General features: G+C 42.0%; 1 protein-coding gene across 1 annotated transcript in view; it reads left to right on the top strand.

Annotated features, from left to right (window-relative positions):
• Positions 1-1,953: 1,953 nt before the first annotated feature.
• Positions 1,954-10,631, top strand: part of ARHGAP20 (Rho GTPase activating protein 20) — a 157,437-nt gene continuing 148,759 nt past the window's right edge. Inside the window, exon 1 of the mRNA XM_031961130.1 lies at positions 1,954-2,339. Within this exon, the coding sequence (XP_031816990.1) occupies positions 2,235-2,339 (105 nt within the window). The 5' untranslated portion in view covers positions 1,954-2,234. The remainder of the gene's footprint in view (positions 2,340-10,631) is intronic.

The following is a 10,631-nucleotide window of genomic DNA, read 5'->3' as shown; positions in this document are numbered from 1 at the left end:
AAATCCAATTCACTTCCAAGGCTTGGCATCACCTCCCTGAAGTCATGGTCCTCTTTGAGAATGAAAGACAAATAACAACAGCTGCCACTTCCAATCAACACTTCTCTAGGTCCTTTTTAGATCTCTCCCTCACATTATTCTGTATTTACTATTATTAAAAAAAAAATTACATTGTATTTATCTGTTTACATATTTCTTTCTACTAATCAACCAACATTTATTAATTTCCCACTTTGTTCCAGGAGCAAAGGCAAAAAACAGAATAGTCCCTGACTTCTGGGAAATTACATTCTATTGGGGGACTCCAAATACTTCATGTCCAGTCAGATTCCTTTGGTGTTCCAGAGTCTAACCTTGAATTCAGGTCATATTAACTAGGAAGCCAATTCTCTATTTATCATATCAGATTATTCTGATGCTTAGTAACTGCATGACTCTGGGCAGTTTGCCTCAATTTCTTCATCTGTAAAATGAGGCAAAGAAGGAAGTGACAAGCTTCTCCAATATCTTGGGATCCTGAAGAATCAGAAGCATTTGAACAACAACAATCACTGTGAAGTCTTGGGCCACTGATCCTCAAGAAAAGTGACTGCGAAAATATTTTCCAATCTAAAGTAAAAGATAATAGTGACCATAACCAAATGGGCAAGAGTCTGTGAGACTGGACTGGGCACTAATTGTACAGCAAGGACAGAGGAGCAAACTCCTGAAGCCTGAGTAAGTCACAGGTTTGTGAAAATCATGTAAAGCCTACTTTAAACAATGAAGTGTGGACCGAGTTTAAAATGGGCTGGAACATTTTCTCCGCGTCATTTCCACAATAAACAGTTTTGAGGTGTGGTATTTTTGTGGGTTTTGGTTTTTTTGTTTGTTTTTTTGTAGACCAGTTCACAGTTGGAACAGGGCCAGCACAGACCTATTCTCATGAAACCTGGCCTGGTAAGTTTATTAGCCGAAGGCTGCAGGAACTTGGGTTTCTATCTTTATTTCAACCAGAAAGACAGCCAGCCAACAACCTGTTATCGTCATGCCCTTCCTCATCACTGGAAAGCAGTGATTCTGCGGTACAGTCTCAAAGAATGCTACTTTCCAAATTACCAGATCTAGTCGCCAGCTTTTACTGAAAGCAGTGACTCAAACTGCAGCGGGTCTCCGCCCTAATCCCGAGATCCCCTCCTCTCTTTTCTGCTCGTTCCCTTCCCTCCGGTTCTGTGGTGACCTTGAAAAAATATGCCGGCATTTAGGTTGGCAGGAAGTTGTGATTTCAGACCTGATATCTGATAAAGGCTTCCACATATTGTAGCGTTCTCCGTAGCTGACCCCCACTTCAAAGAGCCATCTCTGTCAGAAATTTCCTGAATGCCCTTTGACGTTTTGAATGCCCACGTGTGGGTACCCTCCAGTGAGCACGCCTTCTTTATGCAAATTGTGTAGAGGCGCGGAGGGATGTACACAAATGCCAGCCAGACTTGCCAGAGCAAGTAACATTTTGGATTGCCCAAGAAATTGGACGCTCCCATAGCCTTCCCAAATTTGTTCAATGATCCGCAGTTTGCAAAGTAGAAGGGAGGGGGCTCTAAAAATGTCTTGCCTCTGCAGAGAGCCAGATTCCGTTCTAGCAGAATTCCACCAGCTCCATCGGGAGGGTGTATGGGTGGTTTCTTTTTTAGTAAGGAAGCTTCTCAGGAGGGGCGGGGGTCCATTCGGGGAAGGGGAGGGTGGCAGCGGGAGCGGCTTCCCAGGCACCAGAAGCCTCTTCTTGAGGCACAAAGCATCTGCTCCCTGGGAGACAGGCGAAATCAGTTGGGCGCTTAAAAGAGTCAAGCAGGTCGATGGCTTGTGCCCGGGGACTGGATGCCAGGCAAGCGCGTGCGGGGCCGCGCGCTCCCAACCTCAGAAACTGGAGGCTCGGGGGCAGGAAGGGACCGGGCTGAGGGGCGGGCTCCGGGGAGGGGGCGGACCCAGGGGCGGGGCTGGCCGCGGCGCTGGTCCGCTCCTGCAGGGTTTGGATTCCCTCTTGCTAGCCGCGGAGCCGAGTGCGGTTGTCTTTACATGGCCCCGACGGGAGGAACGCAGGCTGGGGTGGCTGCCCCCCGGCGTGTGCCTTCACTGAGCCGCGAGTCCTAGGGCTCCTCTCCAACCTTGTATCTCGCTTCCCTCCGTCCGCTTTTCCCGAGAGGATATGACCGAGTAGCTCCCCGCGCAAGGGCTGGGATTTGCTTGGGATTTTCTTCATGGAAGCGATGTCCCCCCAGCAGGAGACTCTGGGGGGGCAGCCAGGGCGCTCCTCTTCTCTGACTGGGGAGTCCAGGATCGCGGGTGACACGGAGAGCAAGAAGGTGAGGACCTTGAACTATCGTTTCCCTCTGCCCTGTGTACCTTCTCCGCGCCCCCAGGAAAAGCGCCCACTGAAGCCCCGAAGCCTTCTGTGCGAGCTGGGAGCCCGGGACTTTTTACCCATAAGATTGACGGCCCCGGTCTCCCGGCCCTGGGAACCCTCTCTCTCTCGTTCTGTGTCTCCAGCTGCCTTGGTCCGAGCCCATTTACTTCTTTTTACCACGGTATCATTTTCTATTTGCCCTGCATCCCCTCCCTTTTCACCCATATTCCAAGTCCCTTTTCTCATTTTATCCTAGAGCTCTTATTCCTATCCTCATCTCCCTCCTCCATCAGCTGCTCCTATGAGAGTTGCAGCTCCGATCCCTATATTCCGGGGTAGAAACTCTTGGGATTGGGCCGGGGGAGGTGACTTCTCCCAAAGCCACCCCCCCCCCCCATTTTTGCCTGCGAGACTCAGTGCCTCCTGGAGTCATTCTTCCAAAGCACGACTCTTTAATTGCGGTCGGCTCCGAGGTTACCCTGTCTACTAATTTGTTGCTCCGCAGCTCCCCACCCTCGTCCCCAGCTAAACACAATGCGTTTCCTCCCAAAATTGCTGCTTTAGCTAAAGAGAATTGCCTTTGGTAGTTGATCCTGTCTCCATTGCTTCACCTTGCCCGGGTTGGATATCTTCTGCAATACGCTTTCATTAGCATCCCTCGCCTTCCTCTGCCCCCCACACCCCGACTTCGGTGCAGCGCTGAGCTACATAGTCTCAGGAAGTGGTGTTGGTGGGCTAGGGATGTTGTTTCCAGTGCCCCTGCGGCCCCATCAACCGCTTGGTGGAGGAGTCAATGTTGCTTCTCTGGTCTGCGGTTGAGTGTTGTAGATAACCTGAGGTCAGAATTGGACCACACCGCTTAACCGAAGGTGGCTTCCGTTGCCCTTCCCCTTATTCTCTTGTTACAGCCCCTAGACCCTCCGTAAGAGATGGTATTCTGGTGAAGACGTTTCTGGGGAGGGAGGCGCGGGAATGCCAGGGCTGGGGGCAGTGAGTGTCAAGGCTGATTCCGGAGGACTGGAGGAGAAGCGTTGAACAAGTTGTAGCTTTTTATTCCTATAAACATAGTTGCAGTGCAACGCGATCATTTCTGATCTGTCATATTCACCTGGAACCGTTCCCAAAGCAAGTGCATTTTAGCTAGTTCTCCCTCACTAGACTTTCTAGAGATTGGTTGATTTCTTAGAGCCTGCGTTTCAAACGTGCAAAACCATTCCGTTCTTTGGGTATTCTAGTTTTAGACTCGGGTAATCAATCGAAATATTGATTATCTTAATCATAACTTGCAATAGTTCACATTTACATTGTTTTTTAAGCGCTAGAAGTGAGTTGCCATCTCCTTAAAAAAAAGTCCTTGAAGAATTGGATAATTACAACTAGTTCCCAAGGGAATTATGCAGACAACTCAGCAGGTCCAGATCTCGCTGTCCTTCATAAATCTTCCGGACCGGGTTGTCTAAAGTTGCAGGGAGAGCTCCTTAGGAAAAGCGTGGATTGGTTTTCTTTTTTGACTGGTTGTAGAAGTGGGTGACCCCTTCTCTGCCCGTGGGAATATCAGGGCTGGGGTACACGAAAGCACTTGCTGAGGCCCTTTAGCTGTCTAGATTCCGGGCTACTATAAGGCTAGAATTGTGTGACTGCAGCCAGACACCTTGGCTCATTGTCAGAGCATTTCATGAAGATGATGATGTATCTCCTGTAATGCAGGTATGCAGGTTCATTCCAGGCAGTGAAGATTTCCGTGTGCTTTTGTTTTTCTTGGGGGCAGGAGGGGAGGGAAGGGCAGTGCTAATATGTGATTTGAAGGCAGTTTTGATGTAGTATCAAGAATATGGGAATTGGCAGGGGGACCTGATTTGAGAATGCTAGGTCTGTTAGCCAATTGCCTGACCTTGGGTGAATTATATTACCCTTGTTGACCTCAGTTTCCTCATTGAAATGAGGGGGTGGGACTTCAAGGTCTAGGATATTGTCAATGTCCCAGCTCTAAATCTTGGTACTGGGAATCACTTTGCCAAATGTAGAGTTGGCTAATCATTTGGTAATCAGGTGTCTCAATCCGGGGAAATACAATAATGAGAAATGGGGGGGGAAAGTACAGTGGAGTCTGAGAGAACAGGTTTCAGGTACCACCTCTAATAGCTTGCTGTGTGACCTTGGACAAGTCACACCTGGCTCTAATTTACCTGCCTTCATGACCTATAAAATGAGGAATATGAATAAAATAATCTCTCAGGTGCCTTCCAGCTTGTCTCCATGATTCTGTATTTGATTTTTTCCCCTTTTGCCAAGACTATTTTTATAATTTGTCAAATGAAGGAAAGACCCATTATTTTCTTCCATATTGTTTTAAAATCTTCCTTGTCTTTTTTCCATTAAGGTATTGACCCTGCCTCCTTTACAAGCCTTTAACAGGCTGCTATATCCCTACTCTGCCCCTTCTCCTTATTTAAAAGGAAGTAATTTTGAATGACCTGGACATTTCTGATCATAACAAGCTTGCTTATCTTAAATGTGTATTTGAAAGAGAACTGTTTCATTTTGAGTTATGTGTGCCTGTAGTTTTAGACTCGAATGAATAATGATAGAAATGATCACCTGGATCTTTCAGAATGTTGAAATCTTAGCTCTTGAGGACTAGGGAAAAGGGAGAGTAAAGATAGATATCATAGAAAAATACTGCACTGGGATGCAGGAGACTGGGTTCTTTCTTTGCCACTGCTAGCCTTATCACCTTAGGTGAGTCACTAACCTCTAGATCTCAGTTTTTTCATCTCTAAAATGAAGGGTTTGAAGTTTCAGAATCTAAATCAGATCATCCAGGACAGCCTTCCAAACCTGAGCATGATCATTAGATTTGACAATAATGAAACAGGTATGTCTCAAGAAAACTCCAAAGTGTTTTTAGGCAATGACTGTCGTTGGAATAGTACAGTGCCTGTCTTTGTTGTTGTTGCTATTTGTCCTTCATTCTCATAAAAGACCATGCCACCAGGGAGGTGATGCCATGACTTGCAAGTGAGTTGGTTTTGAGGGAGGGAGAGCTAGGCAAAGTCACCAGCCTCACTTTCCATTTTGGAACCATCTGGGTCTAGAGGCAACACATAGCTCAGGATAATCTTGTCCTTTTCAAGCCCAGATCTTTAATAGGTCTCAGTTTGACTAAAGCAATATCCATTCAGTGATTAAAGCTATCATAGAGAATAAGAAATGCTTGTAGAATAGTCTTCTGAGGTACTCCTTAAGAGACAGCATTAATATGGCTATAAAAATAACTAGAATCATAATCATAAAGGGAAGGGACCTTAGAAATCTTTTAATCCTATCCTTTATTTTCTAGTTGAGAAAATCAAGGCTATAAGAACTTGACTTGTCTTACAAACAGTTGAAAGCCATAATTTGAACCAAGTTACTTTGACAACAGTCTTAGTACTTCTACTCAGGGTCATAGTGCCTCTCTGAGTTTTTATATATTTGTTTAAAAAAGAAAAGAAAAGGTATTCTCATTCCATTTTAGTTATATTTTATATAATGATATAATAGCTAGCATTTATATAGGGTGTTAAGGCTTGTAAATCACTTGAAATACTTCACATTTATTACATATGTGTAATATGTCACTTTGAGGCAGATAGATGCTAGGCCTGGAGTCAGGGAGATCAGAATTCAAATCCAGTCTCAGGCACTTGTTAATTTTATGACCCTGGGTAGGTCATTTAACCTCCATTTGCCTTAACCCACTGGAGAAAGAAATGGCAAACTATTACATTATTTTTGCCAAGAAAACCCCACATCCAGTAGACATAACTGAAAAACAACAATAATACATCTTATTACATATTATCTCATTTGATCTTCACAACAACCTTGTGACTTGGGTACTTTTAATATTCCCATTTTACTGATGAGAAAACTGAGCCTTTCCCAATGTTACAAAGCTAGGTTTTGAAGTTTTTGAACTCTGGGTGTAACTGACAGCAAGTCTAACAATTCTATCCATTGCACCACCTAGCTGCTTAAGTCACACCCAGTGACTTGCAAGGAAATGTGAGCTTTGAAGTCAGAGATTGAAAATTTGAATATCAACTCTATGACTAGTACTTGGGCTGATAACTTAGTCTATTTGGGCTTCATTGATCTAATCTTGCAAACAACATACCTGCAATCACTTGCCTTACCTGGTAGGTTTGTTGTGAGGAAAGTGCTTTAAAACCCTTAGTTGTTGAGAGTAAGGGAAATCCCCATGTCTGGACTCCAAAATTATGCTCTGAAATTAGATGGAGAAACCAATTAGAACTAGTTCCTTCTGAAAAGGGTTTGCGTTCGATTCCAAAACAATTTGAATCCTGATCTGTTGGTGTTGATTGAAAACTACTCATTTTTCTTTAATTTTCTTCTTTAAAGGAGCTAAGAAAGATAGCTAAGCCAAAAATGATGCTAAAATAGCTCTAACATTTTGAAAACCGAATAAATCTACTAGCAGCAAAAAGAGTCTTAATGTAGCAGCTGCAATTGTACCCTTTATTTCTGATTTTTGCTGCCCACGCTTCCCAAATCAAAATATGTCTGGAGGCATGTACTGCTGAAACTCCCCTAGATCCAGGTTTGACCTTGTGTGCCTCTTCTTTGCATGGCATGGACAATCTAGGAAGGTTAGAGTAGAATTTGTTATTTGCTCTTGATTCTGAGAAAGGCTGTACTTATGGCTTAGATGGAACTATACCAAAGAATGTAAATAAACCACTTAGGCTGCTGTCTCCTTGCATGACCATAGGCAAATTACTTGCTTCCTCAACTGTAAAATGGAGATGATTATAGCACCTACCTCCCTGGGTGGTTGTGAGGAACAAATGAGATAATAGAAGCAGTCAGCTCACAGTAGGTGATTTCTAGGACATACAAAGCAGCTGACACATAGTAAGTAATTTTTGGAACACCTTGTATTTTTCTTTCCTAGATTGCATGGGTGAACATAGTACTTTGGTCAGCATTCTTTAACCTGAAGGTGAGAGCCCCTGTTCAACAGAAGACTCTCCAGGAATAATGGAAGAAGTATTAAGTTGTAGTTTTTTATTGGGACAGTTAGTTTGCAACCTGATCTATTTATTCTATAGGGCAGCTTTACCATCTCCTCAGAGTAAATTTGAATAGTTTAAAATTGTACTAAAGACTTTTGGGACACCCTGCATATAGCTAAATACAGTTGCTAACTACAGTATAATCTTGTGTATGGGAAATCTGGAAAGTAAAGAAATGTCTTTAATTGATGACATTTAATGAGTACTTGATTGTGTTTGAATTTTTGGAGGGAGTGGAGTGTGTTACTTTTGTAACACAAAAGCAATCAGAGAAAGAGAAGCAAGTGGGCTCCAAGGGATAATGCAAGAACCCAGTTAAAGGACTTGGTATAAACTTCAAAACAGAACCAGGAAACAAATCTAACAAAGGATGCATACTTACAGAAATACATATTTTCCCCCTATGAGCTACTTTGGATGAATCCTAAAAGTTTTTGTCTCACTTTTATATATATATTTTTAAGGGGATAGAAAACAATTGCTTATGAAAATGTATTAAGTCAGTTGGAGTATAATAGAAATAAGTGGATTCGGAAGGAAGCACTTGATTTATAGTCTTTGATCTGTCACTAATTCTGTAATTTTTAGCAAACTACTTCCCTTCTTTTGGGGCTCACTTTCCTCATCAATAAAATAAGAGGACTGAATTGACTGGAAAACCCTTGAGGGCCTTCTAAGTGTGAACATTTCATGACTTTGCCTTTAAAAATATATGCAAATGAATAAAAATTAACTTATAAACAAAGATGAAGGCCAAAGGAAGGCAAGTTGTGGAGTAATCAGGATGTAGATTTGTTATTGGGGAGGGAGGAGAGAAGAATAAGCATTTATATAATGTCTACTCTGTATTAGACACTGTGCTAAGTGCTTTTTATAAATATTATCTGATTTGATCCTCACAATTACAGTAAGTTCAAACAACTATAGTAAATGTCTTGAGATTTGATTCTTAACTCCAGGGCCAGCACTCTTTCCACTTTGTCACCCAAAGAAATACTCCTGCCTATAAATAGTAAGAGATTCTAAGGCAGACAATAGATTATTAAGGTAATTATAGGACATGGATCTAGAGACCATCTAGACCAACTCCCCCATTTTACAGATGAGGAAATTGAGTCTCAGGGAATTAAACATCCTGTTCACTAGTCATCCAAAGGGTGCATGTCGGGAGTAGAGACTGACTTGTGTTTCACAGGTCTTCTGATGACTTGTTTCTGGGTTCTTGAATATTATCTGATGCTGCTGCCATAAAAGTTGATTTTTTCATTAATTCATTTTACACTGAACAGAGAATTGGCCTCTGAACCAGCAAGATCAGGTAAAAGTCTCACCTGATATGCACTGGCCAGGTGACCTACAAATCATTTAACTCTAATTGCTCTGGGCAGCTTTCTAAACTGCAGAGAGGGTTATATTGATGGAAGGAAATTGTTCAGGTGTTCCCAATTTCATTAAAATGGCAGGTTAGGGTCATTTTTCACTGTGATGCAGGTTATCCCTAATACCTGGAATTTATTCCTTCCTTATCTTTACCTTAAAACTAGAAGGGATATTAGAGATGATAAGCTCCTCATTTGATGAGAAAACTGAGACCTGGAGAGACAAGATGACTTGCCCAAGAGAAAGCAACAAAATTGGAAACCAGGACCTATGCCTCCAAACCCAATGTGGTTTTTGTTTGTTTTTTACTACTGAACCATATTATGTCTTTTTTCATTCTTTAAGGTTCTACCAACATGTCACTTTCTGTGATTTCTTCAAGTGAAAATATTCTTTCCTTTTCAATTTTCTTACAGTACTCTGCCTGAATCTTTCCATTTACCTGCTGATACCCAACTCTTACTAACTGTGCATGCCTCATCCTGCTATCAACTAGATTATAAGGTTCTTGATGGAATGGATGCCATTTACTTTTCATCTTTGTCTCCCTAGCAACTAGCACCCTGTTTTTCCCCTGATGTGTTTCAAGTACTTTTCCATCTAATTAGTATATTAGTAACAAAAACTGTTGAGATACAGGTCAGCTGGGAGAGACCCGAGTTCAATTCCTAGCTCTGATACTCATTAGTTGTGGTATCTTTTTTACTAGGTTCTTGTGAAGATCTAATGAGGTAATGTATGGAAAACTGCTTGCCACCTTTAAAAACTTATATAAATGTCAACTCTTATTTCTGGCCTGCTGTTTCTGATTGATTTTTGCCCACTTCAGTATCTATATGTCTGTCACATATGTTTTTAAAAAGCAATTCCAATTGGGATGACCAGCTAATCTTGTTTCCTTATTGATAACAACATTTTATTTGCCACCAGAACACTTTAAACATTTTCCAAATTTATCACAATAGGCTCAAAAATGCACAAATTAATGGGACTGTGTTTGACTTATATGTGTGGGTACATGGAGTCACATGTTCCTGAGAAATCTGCTCTGGTGCATGCACATGGGAAATAGCTCCACATTTTTTCTGCTCATGTAGGATCTTCTTTTTTTTACTGACTCTAGGAAGAAACTCTTGTTGCCAGAATTGTTATGGCTTTTAATGAGAGCACAATGGTGATTTATTTATTAGCTTAAGGAAGAGGAAATAATTTATTGTTCTCCAAAGGTTGTGGGTGGTGGAACAGAGAAATTTGTGGGTTTTTTCCATAGTGACAGTTAAAGGAAGTGTCTCATACATTTGTGCAATTAGACAAGAAGGTGTGGTATAGCAGAAGAGCACTGATTCTTTCAAGCCCAAGAACCAGGCCTGGAATCTTAATTTGCTCTTTGTCCTTGAACATCTCAACCTTTCTGGTCCTCAATATCTGTGTCTTCAGATCACAGTAGTGATCTACTAAGTAGTGCAGTGGACCCAGCCCTAGGCTTATAATCAGGAAGACTCCCCAAAATGGAGTCAAGAAGAGTCAGACACAAGGGAATAATGAAAATCTACTGAAAATTCTTACCGAGTTGAATACTTACTGAAGTGTTAAATGAAATTCCCTCTCTCTGGGATAGAAGGGACTTTTAGTGGTATAAATATTGGATATGGGGTTAAAGGGCTTATCTTCCAATTCTGATTTCTATTTACTACCTGTGTACTTTAAGTAAAGTCACTTACATCACTCTGTGCCTCAGTTTCCTTATCTCTAAATTTGGGATAATATACTCTTACTGTTCATGTAGGTGTTCA

The sequence above is a fragment of the Sarcophilus harrisii genome, chromosome 3 (genome assembly GCF_902635505.1).
Source record: "Sarcophilus harrisii chromosome 3, mSarHar1.11, whole genome shotgun sequence".
Classification (NCBI taxonomy): domain Eukaryota; kingdom Metazoa; phylum Chordata; class Mammalia; order Dasyuromorphia; family Dasyuridae; genus Sarcophilus; species Sarcophilus harrisii.
Note: the sequence above shows the minus strand (reverse complement) of the source record. Positions and strands in the feature narration are given on the sequence as shown.